Raw genomic sequence first — 18,691 nt, forward strand, 5'->3', positions numbered from 1 at the left:
CATACCTGCTCTGCCAGCATATTTTCTGAAGTCAAGTTTGCCACCATGTGCTGTGCTGTTGAGGATTTGATGGCATTCAGCTGCGAGCACACTAATGAGGTTAAGTACTGATGTAGGATGATTATTATAAATGCTACTCCAATACATCCCAAATGTCCACAGTACAATGGCGGGAGTATTGGGGGGCGGGGGTGGGGGCTGTCTACAGTGGATGCACATTTAATAAACAAGATTCACTATAAGGGATGGCGACACAGTTGGCTGTAATATTTTTGTAAATGTTACAGTAGTTAAATAATAATAAAATTAGACCTGTAGTTAAAAATGTTCAACAAGGATAGACCTGGGACAGTAATTGCATGGTCATTTTTGGCCAGCATGTTATTAAAATCTTGCTCTAGGATACACCTGTGGTAGGTAGTGTATTGACTTGTTTGACCTTTTATGACCGGTCCGGTTAGTACTAAAGCTGTTTAACTGTTTAACTGCCAGCCAGCAGATCTGAACATGGTGGTTCTCCATTCATTGTGGTTCCATAACCCTTGCTTATTGGCATGACATGCCTTGAAATATCAACTTTTACTAAGAGCTTCTTTGTGGACAATATTACTCAGCCTCTGCTAAAGTCTGAACATAGCCTGGTGTGTGTATAAGAAGGGAGGGCACAACTAGGTTGAGTGAACAGTGGCTTGTTAATGGACACAGGAGCCAATGGATGACAATAGCCTCTATGCCAACAAATCAAGTATGCATGCAGTGCAACTGTGTTAAAGGGTACCCTATACAAAACGCCTGCCTTCTGGCTGCTGCCAGCTCAGCATATCTCAGCCTCATGAAATATACATGGCAACACCCTTCACATTGTGTACCATAGCAGGGGTGGAACTGATCCTGAGTGTATCAATTGCAATGGAATATGGCTACATCATGAGCAGAAACTAGCTGCAAATTTCACATGGTCATCAGGTGTGAAGAACGTCATTTGCATTAAGATTTGATTGACTTTCTCCTTCCGTCTAATTTTCTTTGGACTGCACATGTGCTGCAGGTTTGTACTGAAGCCATTTCTCAGGGCGGTACCTTCTCAGGTGAATTTGGGGGGAGGATGTGCTTCAGGCTGAGTGGAGGAGGGCCAGAAGACTTCCCCTTTCTGAGCTCTTTAAAAGCCATCCTCCTCTACAGAGAAGTCACTTGGAGGGAATTCAGTTTCCTCTTAGTGAGCTTACCTGCTCTGATCCTCTCTGCTCTTTCTCTTTCTGTGCCCTCCCCTCAAAGCAACAATAAAAATGAGCCTCAAAGGATCCAGCTACAGCAGCTCTATGAGTGCTGGTGGTGGCAGAAGAAAGGGCTTCTCCAGCCACTCAGCCATTACTCCAAGCCGGAGTGTCAGGGTCAGCTCTTCTTACAGTAGTGTGGGCGGATTTGGTGGAGGCGGCTCGGCTGGAGGCTTTGCAAGAGGAGGTAGTGGTGGGTTCGGAACTGGAGGTGGTTTTGGAAGTGGTTTTGGAGGAGGCTATGGATCTGGAGGTGGTGGCGGCGGCGGCTTTGGCAGTGGCTTTGGTGGCGGTGCTGGGTTGGGCGGTGGAAGTGGTTTTGGCGGCTTCGGAGCTGGAGGTGGTGGTGGCTTCGGTGGTGGCTTTGGCGGTGGTGCTGGCGGTCTCGACATCATGCCTATCACAGCAGTTACTGTCAACCAAAGCCTCCTTCAACCCCTCAACCTGGAGATCGACCCCAATATCCAAGTTGTGCGCACACAAGAGAAAGAGCAGATCAAGACCCTCAACAACCGCTTCGCATCCTTCATTGACAAGGTGAGTTTTTGTCTCTCTTGCAGGGTAGACTCTTCAAAAAATGCATGTGTCATTGAATGTGTACAACAAAGAACACCACATTCAGATATATCTGAATAACTGTAATGCAGTGGTGTCCAGTTCAAGTCAGAACTGAGCAGAGGCCTGCATTGTTGATTTCCCTGATCAAACATACTGCATGATAACTAAATGCTGAGTTGAAGCTTGTTCAGTTGTGTTTGAAGAGGGAAATCATTAAACTCTAGAGCCAGAATTAGGCACTTCTACATGCCTTTGGCTTGGTGATTCACACATCTCCAAGTAACAGTCAGCGCTATTTAATGAGGGTTAATCCTCATTAAATATTTCACAGCCTGCCTTCAAACATTTCTAGTAGTGCTGCAGTTAAAAAACCAAAACACTTTTTTCTTTTTAAGTTTAGCACTCTCTTTGTATTATTTTTATTAGGTGGTGTTTGTAGGGTTTAAGCACATAGCTGTCAGGAGGACAGAGTCTAAACACAACTTGAGTGGTTTTATTTGAAAGCAACAGTTCCTCCTCAGTGGGGCTTGAGTTTGGAAACACTAGCCTAGGCAGATCCAATGACAACTAGTTCTATTCAAATTAGGGCACAGGTAAGCCTTCAATCCCTATGAGAGCTCTGTGTGTGAGGCTGTAGTGTCACAGACCATAAGCTTCATGGGGCAAATAATGCAAACCTTTGAAATTGTCAGTGTTTCTACAGAGTAGGGAGTGGCCATGGAAAATATGGGTCATGTAGCTTGCAAACCATTGTACACAGTCAATAGTATAGTGTTGTTTGGTCTTGGGAGAATTAAACTTCAAACCACACCTTGTTCATTAAATGCTTTTCACAGTATGGTGTTGCAACTGGTTCATCCATTTCTATAGTACAGACAAAGCCATTCACATTCATACAGCTGTAGTCAGTGGAACAAAGTAGAGAAGCTTAGTTTGAAACACTTTTTATTACAAATTACAATTTGAACATGCAATTTCTACAGTTATGTGCCCAGAACTATTGCAGGAATCAACATCAGGGAGAGACTATATCCCTCTATCCCTGGAGGGCAGGGAGTGTCACATGCCTGTTCAAGCCTACCAATCATTCTGCCAATATTTCTTAGGGATTTTGCCAAACTACTGTGTGACAAAGGATATTCTGAAAGCCTGCACCAAAACATGAGTCAGTTTGAAACATGTTGCAGAGCCATAGGGAAGCAGGGTTGCATGATCTCAGAAAGGGAGTGTGCTAATAAGACGTTTAGGAAAGTTACCAGAGGACCACCTCTGCCTTTGGCAGCAGTTATACTTCTCTGTCAACAAGACCAAACAGACTGTTTGCCCTTATGTTAATTAATCTTCCACATGATCGCTTAGTTATGGTTGTTTTAAAGCAAGTGGCAGCTTGCAATGGGAATATACCTTGGCTTTAATTGAGCCATTTCACAACACTTGCCAAAAGATATCCTCCATTTTTAACATGATTAAACCTTTATATCCCTGTTGTAGGTACGTTTCCTAGAGCAACAGAACAAGATGCTTGAGACAAAATGGAGTCTCCTCCAGGATCAGACCACCTCCCGGTCCAACATTGATGCCATGTTTGAGGCCTACATCGCCAACCTGCGCAGACAGTTGGATGGCCTTGGAAATGAGAAGATGAAGCTGGAGGGAGAGCTGAAGAACATGCAGGGTCTGGTGGAGGACTTCAAGAACAAGTGAGTCACTTATGAGAGCTTCTGGACTTCTGACTGACAGGCTTGCATATTCCATGAGGCAAAATTTTAAATTGGTTCTAATCTTTCAGGTACGAGGATGAAATCAACAAGCGTGCTGCTGTGGAGAATGAATTTGTCCTGCTGAAGAAGGTAAGAGGTTTGAATCTTCTCTCAAAAACTAAAACTGTGAATGTAATCTGCCACTCAGAGTAACCCAACATGGTCAACCCTTCTAATTCTCTAATAGGATGTTGACGGGGCTTACATGAGCAAGATCGAGCTTGAGGCTAAAGTTGACGCCCTTCAAGATGAAATCAACTTCCTCAGAGCCATCTATGAGGAGGTGGAAAACTAATCTGACTACATTTTCTTTGTATTGTGGTCTACTTGCATTATTTTTATAAAAGTAAGTTCTCAGGTGTAATGAATTGCTTTTTATTGGCATCTTATGCATTTAGGAGCTGCGTGAGCTTCAGGGACAGATCAAGGACACATCCGTCATTGTGGAGATGGACAACAGCCGCAACCTGGACATGGACGCCATTGTGGCAGAGGTCCGCGCTCAGTATGAAGACATTGCAAACCGCAGCCGTGCTGAAGCAGAGTCATGGTACAAGCAGAAGGTAAAAACAGCTTCTCTGGACACTACAGACACTAGACTCTAATATTCTAGGAACTGCCAACTTAAATGGGTTTGCACTTAACCTGTTTTACCAGTTTGAGGAGATGCAGACATCTGCTGGTCAGCATGGAGATGACCTTCGCAACACCAAGGCTGAGATTGCAGAGCTGAACCGCATGATCGCCAGACTCCAGAATGAAATTGAGGCTGTCAAGGGACAGGTGAGCAGTTTCCAAACACAAATATCTTCCAGTAGCCTTCATGAGGCATTCAATTATTTTGTAGTTTTAAGCGTAGTCCTTGAGTCTTCCAAATCAGTATTTAAAAACGCAGCTGACAGCAGAATGTCTTTTCTTGTATCTGTGTCATTTTTGTAGCGTGCCAACCTGGAGACTCAGATTGCAGAGGCAGAGGAGCGAGGAGAGCTGGCTGTGAAGGATGCCAAACTCCGAATTAAGGATCTGGAGGAAGCCCTGCAAAGAGCGAAGCAGGACATGGCCCGTCAAGTGCGAGAATACCAGGAACTGATGAATGTCAAACTGGCCCTTGATATTGAGATTGCCACCTACAGGAAACTCCTGGAAGGAGAGGAATCCAGGTTAGTCAATTTCATCATCAAGAGTATAATGTGACACAGGAATGAAGAGTTTATATGTAGATGGTCTTGGGCTCAAACTAAACCTGTATGTACCCATCCATAGGATTGCCACTGGTGGTGGAAGTGCAACCATCCACATTCAGGAGAGCATGAGCAGCAGCGGCGGTGGTGGTGGTAAGTTAAACATGTATCCTTACTGTTCCTTGTTTAATCTCCAAAGATTCTGAAAGTACAACTAAATTCATTCTTTGTGTGTTGTTTTGCAGGCGGTGGATTTGGCTACGGTGGCGGTGCTGGTGGTGGATATGGCGGTGGTGCTGGTGGTGGATATGGCGGTGGTGCTGGTGGTGGATATGGTGGTGGATATGGCGGTGGTTCTGGTGGTGGATATGGCGGTGGTTCTGGATATAGCGGTGGTTCTGGATATGGCGGTGGCGGCTCCATTTCTGGAGGTGGAATCTCCTTCTCTCGTACCTCCACGACATCCACTTCACGCCGCAAGTTCTAGGCACCTAAAGTCATTCCAAACCCCTAGTACCCAACTCTCAGCTCCAACCTGTACTGAATTACCTCCACTCAGAACCTATTTCCTATCTGTCCAAAAGCCTCCCTCTGTCAGTTGTTCACAAATTATTTACTTCTTCAAATTTGGACAACTCTGTATGTATTCCTAGAACGTCTGCTGACCTTTATTCGATATGTTTACATGTGTTCAGCACATAGCGTAATCACTCAGCAGCAGAAGCTCAGTGGATCCTCTAGGTTACAGAGATGGTATCACCAGCTCCAGACTGTTCTCTTAGGCTTTTGCTCTTTCTTCTCTAAAATGTTCATACAGAGTACCACCCTGTTTTCTGCAGACATAAAGAAAGTTAAAAAAACAATTAAAGGGAGAGACATAGCAAAGAGCTCACATTCTTGCACGGATGTAACAGCCTGATCTGTGTCTGTTGCTCAGTGTTAAGAAATGCTTTAAAAGTTTTCAAAAAATGAGGCAAATTGTTAGAACATTGGTCAATCCACTAAGCACTGCAAACAGTTTGCGGCATTTTTTGAAATGCACTGTGGTGCAACTAAAGACACCCATCAGCCATGTTTTTGAGGATAGAGAAGTTGTATGTTAAGCATTAAAGTTGTATGTTAAACATTAGATTTCTCCAGCTTTGTCTTGTGGATATGAGGAAATATGCAGAAAAATTTGTTACAACTTTTGTCACATCAGATACTCCTCAAAGCCCAGCTAGTGCAGCCACATTTGTGCAATGTGATTGACCATAACACTGCAAAAATGAATAAATGAGGATTCTATACATCTATTTTCTTGCCTGTTGTTTTTTCTATTGCTTGTGCTCTAAGTAACCACATTTTTGTTCAGAAAGCGTACAAGATAATAGAAAAATACCAGAGTAAGTAAAGGTCTGATTACTTCTAATGCACCCAGATGTCACAGACACATTCCACATGCCGTCATATTTAGGTAAACTATGTGTCCGCATTGGTAGATATTTTGTGAATTCAGCATTTTAAAGCCACACCTTTTGTGGACAGAGATACATCTAGACAAACAAAATAAAGCTTTGTGACAGCTACATCTGGACTCAGCATCACCATGCTCAGGGCTGAGGGTTGGATTGTGGGGTGAAAGGTAGCCCAGGTTTGGGCTGTAGAGTGGTGTAACAGTGTTCTTTGGAGTAATTTTTCACTTTTCAATACCTCTAGCAAGAGCTGGAGAGGCACTGTATTATTATCAGGAGCTTCTCACCCATCTGTAAATAAATCCTTACAGTAATGTTCCAGTATTTTCAGTAAAGCAGTCCCAGAAGAGCAGATACTGTTACTGCAGTAAAGAGCGACAAACTATTGCTTTTTATTTATTTTAGATAAAAATGGTGGATGAACAAAAAAAAAGTGTCTACAAAAATACTGTACTACACTTTTGTTAAAGGCAGAGTGAACACGTTCCTGCACTATGGCGACCTGACACTGTGAGAACAAAAGAGATAAAGCAGAAAGGTGATAAGAAAAGGCAAAAGTACAGGAGGAGCTCCAGTCAGCTGTGCATTATTTGTTAAATGGGTACTTTACATGAAACTCTTGTTGGGCAAACAGATAAATAGTAGCTTAGCGCTGTTCAAGGCAATTTCCATGGGACCATAAAACCTTCAGTGAGTCACCAGAGCCAACGGCCTGAGTTACCACTGCGTATGAAAAAGCAACTTGTATTTAGTGGTGGTTTCCTTTACAGGTCTGTGTTACTTTTACAGTCGCTTCTGAAAGAACATATTCCTGGTCATTTCCAGTGGTGGACAGTAACAAAGTGAATGTAATTCCTGTACGTCAGTACTTTTTTTGTGTATATGTACTTTACTGAAGTATTTCCATTTGGGCATTTTTTAAATTTTAATTCCACTACGTTTCTATGTAAAATATCTTACTTTTTACTCCACTACATTATGAAAACCTGCTGTGACGTTTGGTTCATGTGTGAATAAATCTGTAATGTGTCTGAACAAATCTCCCTGCTCTGCACAGCTCTCCTCACAACACACAGCAGAACTGTTGCTAGGAGATGAATAAACACGGTGAAAATATTTCTCGTAAAACCAATGATACCAAAGACTGACACTGTTGATGCTAATTTGAGACTTTACGTAATCACTTTCGGCTCTTAGAATTAACAAATAATTTGACTGTATTTGAGTCATCAGTAACTAGTATTCATTCATATACACAGTTTAAATATCTGTTGATGTAACAAATCACTCACCAAGGCTGAGAGTTATTTGAAATTATAATCATACACAAGATATAAAATATCCTGTGCCAATCTATTAGAGCTTCACATAGGGCCCACCACTCTCTCTTCCTTCCTGCAGCCAGAAAATTCCTGATGAATCCTACACCTCAACACCGCGGTTGCTGTGGCCATTCATGATCTGATCAGCAACCAGCTATCCTTAACAACTACAGTTACTAATTGAGCCCAGCGCATGAGTGCCCAAACCACTGTATCACTAGCTCTTCACAGGAGTCATCAGGTAGGCACCTCCTCTCATTGGTGTTTTACTGATTTAAGCCCACAACACCTCCAAAAGGCTCAACAGTGAAGTCTGGTGTCCCAGACCCACCCCACTCCAAGCCAGCTTTACAGTCCTTCCTTACACTTTACCATCAACAAGGCTGTACCTAGCCCCACTGGCACCAGTAATACTGCTCAGTGCCACCAGTTCCATATGAACTTTACATGCTACATCACCAACAATCACAAAAGTATCTCTACATTGCATTTCTCCAAGTAATCTGTGCTTTCCTAATCCACAAACACTGACTAGACCTTTTAGCTATTTCTGATAACTTCTTCACAGCTGTCTTTAGTTTCTGGCCCCTGATGCTGAACTGCACAAGCAACGATGTGGCAGACATGGCTACAAATCCCCTAACACCTGTCTCCACCAATCTTATATGCCTGCCACCCGCCAGTCCGCGTACTTCAGCTTATTCCTTTCAAATGCTTCGTCTACTGCATGCTCAAATGGAACCATTAGCTCCATAAAATAAACTCTCCATTTACTTACAGAGTACAGCACCTTGTCTGACCTCAGTGTAGTTAACACAAAGCACTCTGGGACCTGCAGCTTTTTTCCTACATCCACCAGTAGTCTCGTGCTTCACCCCATCTACCTATATTTGTAGTTCTTGACAACATTCCCCCTAACACACAAACCTAACTATTTTATTACTACAGCCACTCGTCAATGCATTAACCTCTAGCCGTTTGCTGTCCAACAAACGTGCTAAAACCCTTAGCACCTAATTATGTCTCCATGTATACTAATTTTACAAGCTGATAAAATATGCTTCAGTTTGCAACCCCTGTATATAATCAACAACTAGGGTCTTCAACCTATCCACTGTTCAAGATTGTGCTCCAGCAAAATCTTAATACAACTTGCCTCCATCACCCACAACTCTTGCCAGGAAATCCTCAGTTTCTCTAGATTCTCCCATCAAAGCCACTGGCCTTTTTTTGCTTGTGACACTGCTGTTGTGCACTGTGCCTCCTCTTTATGCTGGCGAATAAAACTAATCATCATTTGCCTTCTCTCTGGTGATTTGGCCTTACTAAAAGCTTTCCCCGCATCTCGTGACCCAAGGCCTGCTCTTCCGCATTGTACTTGGTTAATCACATACCTTAGCTCTAATGAGTTACTGACTAATTATACTGCCACTTTTGGGTTCCACTTTTCCATCTATTTTCCTCCTCTCTTTTTGTCTCCAATCTCAGCTTAAATCCTATTTGTTCACAGAATACATTCTCTTTCTCTGATTATTTTGTATATTCAGTTGTGAATGTTGCTATATAACATATTATAACAATTGTTATTACATGGTGCACACACAGTGTAATCCCTACAGGAAAGCATGAACAATCTGGAAGCAGCTGCACATGAGCTTAAGGTCACATGATGGAGTGGTGAGGCTGTACCTGACCTCATTAATGAGCCAAAACCAGCGCTTCTCAACACACCTGATGCAACTAATGAGGTAATTTACAGCACTTTCCAAAGGTGAAGTGTGTGTGACGCAGTGAGGAGAAACTACAGCATGGAGGGCAGTGGCCCAATAGGATCAGGATTGAGAACCATTGGCCTAAATGTAATCACACCCTAATAATCATTGAACTAGTGTAAAACCTTGTTTAAAAATGAATAAACTGTTAGTACAGGGAAACAGGAGAAACTCCATATTGATATTCTTCAGTTCAGAAGAAACGTCTGTTGATCACATCTCCACAAACCCCTTCACTGAGTTCCAGGGAATTAATAAGTTATCGATTTCTCTTAAATAGTGTGAGTGAAAGAAGCATCACCTTTTTCTGTGCCCTACTAAGAGCTAACTGCTGCCCCTTAGTGGCACTTCAACTGTCCTCCGTCCACAAGTGAAAACTCACGCATTATTAAAAGAGTGTGTTTAGTAAGATACTGCATAAACACTATTTTTAATTTCTTGTTCTTTTTTTTTTTATTTATTAATCTTTTGAAATGAATCTTTAAAAAGACAGCACCTGTTCTCAAAGCAAATACTTTCTTTAAAAAGTATTTCTCAAGTTGTAAGTGTTTTGTCACTACTTTTGAAATGAGTTAAAAAGAAGATAATACAAATTCAGTTAAAATGACCCTTTTGCAAAGAAATCATCTACTCAAGCAAAAGTAAGATTGCATCTCATTTCCTACCAAACTCAATGACTGAACATCCAAACAATTATGGTGAAGTTGAAACAGACAACGGTGCAACACATCTTTTTATGTCAATGGACTGTTGAGATTTCCATGTTTACAACAGTTTCTCAGTCCAGTTCTGAGGGACTCTCATGTTCAAACAGCTTGGGACGCTGTAATCAAAAGCTCTATAACACTGTGGTGTGTAGGGTCTAGGGCCGAACACTAATAAGAACTGCCTCAGCATCCTCAAGGTCCTGGCCGAAGTTATTCGGTTTAAAACACTTAACTGATCCATGAGCAAATATTTCCGAAACCAAATACACTGTGTGGCCAAATGTTTGTGGACACCTGCTTATTCAAGCTTTCCTCTGAAATAAAGGGTTTTAATTTGCAGTTTATCTGCCTTTGCTGAAGTAACTGCCTGTAATTTTCAAGAAGGCTGTGGACTGCTGTGAGCATTTGATTGCATTCAGCCTGATAAAATGCAGTAAGGTCAGGTGCTCATGAGGCATAATTAATTCTGGACCTCAAACAGTTTACCAACCCATCCCAAAGGCAGTGCTTGACATTACTGAGACTTGTCACATGACCTTAAGCTCATGTGCAGCTGCTCCAGAGAATTCCATTTCATTTATTATGATTTTTAATAGAGATTATCTAAAATGCACAACAGAAACAAAGCTGTGCCCAAGGTGGATGTAATTTAAATATGTTGAGTTCACTTACTGCATATATTTGTATGCAACATTTGAGTAACAAATGTCAAAAAACCTTGCATTAGAAGGAAAAGGAAACAAAAGAAGTAAAACGTATTGTAAAGTGTGGGCATTGTAGGTATTCGTGCCAGTGAAGTAATCTTACAGAAAGACTGAAAAATCCATGGACTCACAAACAAAAATTTGAATGGGCAAAAAAATCAAAACGTAAGACAGAGCTTAAGAGAGCATCCAAACAACATCTCGGCTCCCCATTTCCCTCTCTGCTACCCAAAATAAAAGTCATTATGAGGTTTATGAGAAGATAGGCAGTAGATTGGACCATTTTGCAAGCACAGTCTGCTGAACTGTCGCCAATAAACTCAGGTGAGCTCTTCCTCAGAGTCCATGCTGAGGGTCTCTTTCCTTCCACCAACCACTCTCGCACTATACTCAGTGTGGTATCATCTTTTGACATTGCTGGATGTCAACAGAAAATTTCTGGGAAAGGTCTAGAACTAGAGTGACCAGATCTGAGATGGTAAAAAAGAGGTCCTTTTAGGTACATGAGCTTTGCCTGATGTAAACAAGGACTACTGACGTGCAGACTGACCAATTAAATGTTTACAGAGAAGGTTATCGACCAATAACGGTAGCTCTACAGTCAGACCGTCCATTCAGAAGATTCTAGGCTACTTCACCACTCCCCCTTCTCACTCAAGCGAACCAATCGGAGTAGGGGAGGGCGGGACTAGTTTGTGAACGAAACGCTTCTCGAAGTTCTATGTAAGCTCTAGAAAAACAAAATCCCGGACGTTTGTGAAATTCCGCCCGGACATTTTTTTAAGTCTAACAAAAGAGGACATGTCCGGGAAAAAGAGGACGTCTGGTCACCCTACTAGAACAGAGTAAGCTGTTACAGCGGCTTAAGACGGAGAAGGCTAAGAGGTCACAGGACAGGCAGGACGTATGAGCTCAGTGTCAGATATAGGATGTGGACGATAACTGCTTGGGCACCAGTCTGCATTTCCATGTCTCAAGGCATCTCTATGCTAAGCAATGCTAAGGCCTAGAGCCCAACGTTCTCTGCGTCCAGTGGGCATCTTCTTGAACTTAGTAATGGACGGTGGTCTGTGACGATCACAAACAACTGCTCAGCACCCCGTTAAATGTGCACCAATTCCATCCAGTGCCATTCCACACATGGCTGGCATAGACCACTACTTTCTCAACACCATGCTGTTCCTGAGCAAGAACTGAGCCAATTGTATCAAGAGACGCATCAGTATAGAGTATAAAGGGAAGGGTAAAGTCAGGGTAGGTGAGAACTGGAGGGGATGAGAGAGCAAGGCAGAAAGTATTAGTATTAGAAACAGCAATAGTATGAGCAATGTTCTATGAAAGCTCTAACCTTAATTCAACACTTCCTCAGTCAGCTTATTGTCAGGCCTGATGCCATCCTTCAAGACTATATTTGTTTAGTTTGAGGCCTGCTTGGCGCAGCCTGCTAAAAACTGACATCACTGACAGGGTCAATTAAAGCATTAATTAAAACAATTATGTCATTTAACTAAAGATTTAGACCAATGGGGACCACTCAAAACTAACTCCATAACAGGCTGAAGTGTTGGGGGGGCTGGCATAACCTTGAAATGATACAGGGAGGCATCATTTGTGAACTCTGTTTTGTTCACCCTACAAGACCATCGGATTCCTCCATTTCAATCTCGTCTACATGTCATCTACATGAGGCAAAGGGTGTGCGTCTAAATCTGTATGAGCAATACTGTTTGAGTTCTCACAGCACACTTGGAATTGTCTGGCCCACTGACAGAAGCTTTCGTTTGCCATCTACAGTGAAGTTGTGTGGCAAAACAGCTTTAGGTGTACAGTAGGGGTTGTCACTGTGTACTCAGCCATGTCAAAAATATCTAGATTTCAACGCAAAAGCCTTATTTCTGTGTTGTACTGCTTTAGTCCAACCAGGTCTTTTGCCTTTAGGACATTTATAAAGTCTACCAACAGATTTTGACCAAGAATTGACACGTCTTACGTGGCTGGGCACATAAAGTCCTCATATGTTGTTTCACAGGATTTAGTCACAGAAATAGAGCTGAAGAAGACTTTCGCGCAGTTCCTACATTCGTCCACAAGGTGTCGCCGGAGGATCCGACGAATGACTCAACAACTAACCGTGGTGTTAATCACTACAATTTAGGCAGCACACTCCACCTTACACGGCCCAAAACACAGTAAAAGCTGAACAACAGCGCTAAGAAAACATAAAACTCACACAAGATGACTAAAATAATGGCCAAGAATTATTATAGAAAGAATAGTCCGTGTAAAAACAGTTTGCAGTCCACGGAACAGAAAACTCTAGTAAAATGTCCACCGCTGAAAAGCCTGGCGTAGGTCGCCCATTACAGAACATTTCATTTCTCCAAGATAAAGGTCTTGTTATTTTTCATAATAAACGCTTTATTGAATCTGTTTTAATTATTAACATTAATTATTTCAATAATAATGATGTTTGATGTATAATTTGTGCATACAATATTAAATAAATGATTTCCAACCCACACATTATTGACGGTCTTCCTTGATTCATACAATGAACCTGAATGAACATGAAATAATTAAGTCTAATTTTCAGATTTCTTAGTAATTCTATTAATAACGTTAAAACAGGAACAGAACAGAAATTATATTGTGTTTAGTATGAAATATCAGTAAAACAACACTGTGTTTTACGTCTGTCCCAATATTTTCGTTATCTCTGTTACTTCTGTTTTAAAACCACATAAATATCTGCAGTGTTCTAATAACAGTAATTTTACCTGCACCCAGTGATGTCACTTTGGTTAGAAAGCCTCTGAATGTCAGTGAAGTATGTCATTCTTCCATTTTCAATATTTTGTACAAAATTCTGAGGATGTATCAATAGTAAATTAATTATTTGTCAACTCTGTTATTGTGATATTACAGTATTGTTTCAGTTTCAACAGAATGATAATCTGAGGACAATCCATGAAATGTTTTCAGAAGAGCACTGTAATCGCTGGTTTGAGTTTAGCACATGAAATTAAAGCACAACATGATGAAAAATGTCAATATATGGTTTAGGTTGTTTAACAATAACAGAGTTGACAATGAGTAACAGGTAAATATTCCCAATTACATTTAAGTTAAAAATTTGCATTATTTTACATTTATTATGAATTCTCAACTTTGATGTAGAGCGTATCTTTTGTATTTTTAAAGCTATTTTTTAGAGAAAATACACACCATCTTGGCAGCTTCTCCATTAAAAATTTGAATAAATCAATATGGAGACAAAAGCTCTCTCAGGGAAGACAGTGTTTTAAAATGTATAAAATATGTTGACTGCATATTTCACCCAATTTGTCTGTAACAGAGTTGAAAGATTTTTCTGTTAATACCTTGTTTTTCAGAATAATGTACAATATATAAATGTTCAATTTTAAAACCAGCCAATACTGTGTTCTCTGAAAATAATATATATATATTGTTCTGTTTCTATATTTGAAATGTACCCGCAATTCTGAATCGATGGGCTCATGTACTAACATTTAATGGGGAAAAAAATCTCAACGAAAGACAGCTTAAAAGAGCTCTCGGCTCCTCCTTTCCCTCTCTGCTCCCCAAAATAAAAGTCCTTATTATCCGTCATCCAGTAACATGGGAACACTCTTTACCAAAAATTTGGTAAAGACAAAAATTTCTGTCTCACAGTATCTTTACATCCTCTTGTTAATACTGAATGATAAAACTGTATCTCTTTATCATCATCATCTTCTTTTCCGCTTCTCCATTTCAGGGTTGTGGTGGTTCTCTCTTTATATTTATCATAAAAAACGTTACAGTACCACCCATGTAAAGCATGATACAAGAGTTGGACAACACAGTCATGCACCTTAAACCTTTCAAATTGTTGATTGTTGTTCACCCTCAACATCTGACTGGGTTGTAGGTTGCAGTCTGGCTGGGACTGACAGGGTCAGACTTCATCATCTCCGTGTGTGTACGGCTTGTGACAGAAGGAAAGTTAAAGAAATAAATCTTCCCAGAGGACCTCTAATGAAGGTCTAGTTTTATGAACCTGAGCATTTTCAACTTCTCTTCATCCCTCAAAATTTTATTGTTTTATTTTTATATTCTGATCCTGTGCCTTTAAGACTGCCGGGAGTATAAGGATGACACTGTGATACTGCAAACAGAACTAAGACTTAGACTCAGTAGACTTAAAGAATGAACAGTAAAGTTTTCCCTCACCCTAAGAGTCCTCCTTGCAGCTTTCCTGTTTTCCTCTTGTTTTCTCTGAACTGGACTGATTTGAATTGTGTAGTAACTGAGAATCTGCTGTATTCTGAGTGGCAACTCTGCATTGCAAATGTGCAACTGTGCAAATATTTTTCACCCCATTCATGACAGTTAACACACACACACACACACACACACACACTAGTGAGCTAGGGATAGTGAACACACACACAGAGCGGCACTCAGGGAGCAGTTGGAGGCCTTGCCCAAGGGCAACTCAGCTGTGGACTGAGGGAAGAGAACACTCCCTGAGAGTCGTGGGAACTGAAACAGTGACCTTCCAGTCCAAAGCGGTGTTCTTTTTCATCTCATTTACTGTGAGTTATTCTAAAAGCTCAGCACAAAATGCCAATGTCAATAGTGTGCCAGTTAACAGGCATTAAGTTATATTATAACATATACAAGTTATTATAAAATATATAACTTACATAACCTACATAACATAAGCTTCCATAAATTCATTGCATGGACTGAGAAGTGAATGAGTACTGGGTAACCATATCTACGTTTTAGGGAAGAGCATACTGAATTACCTCCACTCAGAACCTTTTTCCTCTCTGTTCAAAAGCCTCACATCTCTATCAGTTGTTTAGAACCCATTTCCTTCTTCAAATTGGACCATTCTGTATGTATTCCTAGAAAGTCTGTTGACTTTTTATCCAATATGTTTACATGTGTTCAGCACGTAGCATAACCACTCAGTGCAGCAGAAGCTCGGTGGATGCTCTAGGTTACAGAGATGGTATCACCAGCTCCAGACTGTTCTCTTAGGCTCTTGCTCTTCATTCTCTGAAATGTTCCTACAGAGTACAACCCTGTTTTCTGCAGACATAAAGAAAGAAAAAAAAAAAACTAAAGAGAGAGACATAGCAAAGAGCTCACATTCTTGCACTGTCAGTGCTTTAAAAGTTTTCAAAAAATGAAGTTAGAACATTGGTCAATCCACTAAGCACTGCAGACAGTTTGCTGCATTTTTAAAAAATGCACTGTGGTGCAAACAAAGACCTATCAGCCATGTTTTTGAGGATAGAGAAGTTAACATTAGACATCTAAACATCTAAACATTAGATTCCTCCAGCTTTCTCTTGTGGATATGAGGAACTAAGCAGAAAGATTTGTTACAGCTATTGTCACATAAGATACTCCTCAAAGGCCAGATAATGCAACCACATTTGTCATTTGTGCAATGTGATTGACCATACCACTGCAAAACTGAATAAATGTGGATTCTATATATTTAAGTTCTTGCCTGTTGTTTGTTTATCTATTGACTTTGCTCTAAATAACCAACTGATTCAAGGTGTCTTTTCTGCACGTTTTACACATTTATTGAAGTTTATAAATACAACAAAATAGAAACCTACGGGTCCTCGGGTTACGTCAGTCCCGAGTTACGATGTTTCATGGTTACGACACATCTCGCATTTACCATATAAAGCCTTGTTTTGTGTCTTGTCTTGTTTGGTGTGTGCGGAGGAAGAATATGTGGTTATGCGGTTCAGGACTGAGGAGGATAGGTGTTAGGATAGGATAAGTGCTTACAGTATGTTATTTACGTATGTATGTATGTTCCGACTTACAACGTAAATTGATTTACGACGCGACATAGGAACGAATCAATGTCGTAAGTCGAGGACCCCCTGAATATATATACAGGGTGGGGTATATATACACCCATTTTGGATCCAACTGTTTTTTCAATGGGGAGACAGTCATGTGATACATCAAACGTATTGGGAATTTCACAAGAAAAACAATGGTGCTTGGTTTTAACGTGGTGTGCTTGGTTTCTTTCAAGTGTCATTTACAAGTTTCTCTTTGTTTACAGCCATTGACATGTCGCAGAGGTTAACACGTCAGGAGCGGATAGAAATTGTGTTGATGTCTGGTGAACGCAGTAACCGGGTCATTGCAGCAGATTTCAATTCAAGGCACCCTACAAGACCACAAATCTCCCATGCTACAGTTAGCAAACTGCTTGCCAAGTTTCGTGAAATTGGTTCAGTGTTGGATTTGCCAAAATGTGGACGCATGAAAAATGTCACTAATGAAGAATCATCAGTGGCTATCCTAGCTTCATTCAGCAAGAGCCCACAGTGTAGCACTTGACACAAAACAAGGCTTTATACGGTAAATGCGAGATGTGTCGTAACCATGAAACATCGTAACTCGGGACTGACGTAACCCGAGGACCCGTAGGTTTCTATTTTGTTGTATTTATAAACTTCAATAAATGTGTAAAACGTGCAGAAAAGACACATTGAATCAGTATTAGCTACTCACAAATGGCACCCTTACAAACTCCAGCTTCTGCAGCATCTCAACGAGGATGATCCAGATTCCAGCAAGATTATGGGTGTTAGGTCCGAGCATTCCTAGATGAACAGTTTCAAGTGGACTGGTCGTGGTGGGCCAGTTGAATGTCCCCCAAGGTCTCCTGATCTGACCCCCTTAGATTTTTATCTTTGGGGTCATCTGAAGACAATTGGGGGCGGCACGGTGGCGCAGCAGGTAGTGTCGCAGTCACACAGCTCCAGGGGCCTGGAGGTTGTGGGTTCAATTCCCACTCCGGGTGACTGTCTGTGAGGAGTTGGTGTGTTCTCCCCGTGTCCGCGTGGGTTTCCTCTGGGTGCTCCGGTTTCCTCCCACAGTCCAAAAACACACGTTGCAGGTGGATTGGCGACTCGAAAGTGTCCGTAGGTATGAGTGTGTGAGTGAATGTGTGTATGTCTGTGTTGCCCTGTGAAGGACTGGCGTCCCCTCCAGGGTGTATTCCCGCCTTGCGCCCAATGATTCCAGGTAGGCTCTGGACCCCCCGCGACCCTAAATTGGATAAGCGGTTACAGATAATGGATGGATGGATGGATGAAGACAATTGACTATGCTGTGAAGATATGAGATGTGCAGCACCTGAAACTACGGATACTGAAAGCCTGTGCCAGCATTTCTCCTGCAGTGTTGCTATCAGTGTGTGAAGAGTGGGAGAAGAGGGTTGCATTGACAATCAAACACAATGGGCAGCATTTTGAAAATGCTAAAAGTTTGATGTGTCACATGACCCTGTTCCCATTGAAAAAACAAAAGTTGGATCCAAAGTTGGACTTCAAAATGGCCACCATGGTCACCACCCATCTTGAAAAGTTTTCCCCCTCCAATATACTAATTTTACACAGACAGGAAGTTAATATCACCAACCATTCCCATTTTATTAAGGCGTATCCATATAAATGGCCCACCCTATATATATATATATATATACACACTCACACTCAAGATGATTTGATTAAGCCTTCAACTTAATTCTTTCAAGCCCTCATTCTCATAAATTCATAATAAACTTAATATATTGTTAAAATATTTACTAAAAAAAGTAAGCCTACAGTTTAACAACATAAGACAAAAAAAAACATTTTTATTAGAGTCCAAGCAATAATATAAAAATGTATGCTATAACAAGACTGGGGTTTAGTTGGCCTTGATAATTAAAGAACACAAATTTAAGATGTTCAGAAAGTGTACAAGATAATAGAAAAACACCAGAGTATGCAAAGGTTTGATGCACCCCATACTTTTAATGCACCCAGATGTCACTGACACATTCCCAACTTTCACACGCCGTCATATTCAGTTACACTATGTGTCCACACATCTGTAGAAATTTGTAGAGGGGATCACTCA

The 18,691-nt window shown here is 41.1% G+C and overlaps 1 protein-coding gene across 1 annotated transcript; it reads left to right on the plus strand.

Moving 5' to 3' along the window:
• Window positions 1–1,192: 1,192 nt before the first annotated feature.
• krt5 (keratin 5) lies at window positions 1,193–6,083 on the plus strand. The gene is made up of 9 exons (XM_066670950.1): window positions 1,193–1,811; window positions 3,324–3,532; window positions 3,622–3,682; window positions 3,780–3,875; window positions 3,991–4,155; window positions 4,250–4,375; window positions 4,532–4,752; window positions 4,856–4,926; window positions 5,019–6,083. The coding sequence occupies exons 1-9, from the start codon at window positions 1,287–1,289 to the stop codon at window positions 5,258–5,260; spliced, it is 1,716 nt and encodes a 571-aa protein (XP_066527047.1). The 5' UTR covers window positions 1,193–1,286; the 3' UTR covers window positions 5,261–6,083.
• The last annotated feature ends 12,608 nt before the right edge of the window (window positions 6,084–18,691 follow it).

Source organism: Hoplias malabaricus, chromosome 5, assembly GCF_029633855.1.
Source record: "Hoplias malabaricus isolate fHopMal1 chromosome 5, fHopMal1.hap1, whole genome shotgun sequence".
NCBI classification, from domain to species: Eukaryota; Metazoa; Chordata; class Actinopteri; order Characiformes; family Erythrinidae; genus Hoplias; species Hoplias malabaricus.

Coding starts and splice junctions, on each gene's coding strand:
- krt5 (XM_066670950.1), top strand. CDS start 1,287: ATGAGCCTCAAAGGATCCAGCTACAGCAGCTCTATGAGTGCTGGTGGT. Junction 3,876..3,990: donor TCAGAGCCATCTATGAGGAG/GTGGAAAACTAA, acceptor TTATGCATTTAG/GAGCTGCGTGAGCTTCAGGG. Junction 4,753..4,855: donor CTGGAAGGAGAGGAATCCAG/GTTAGTCAATTT, acceptor ACCCATCCATAG/GATTGCCACTGGTGGTGGAA.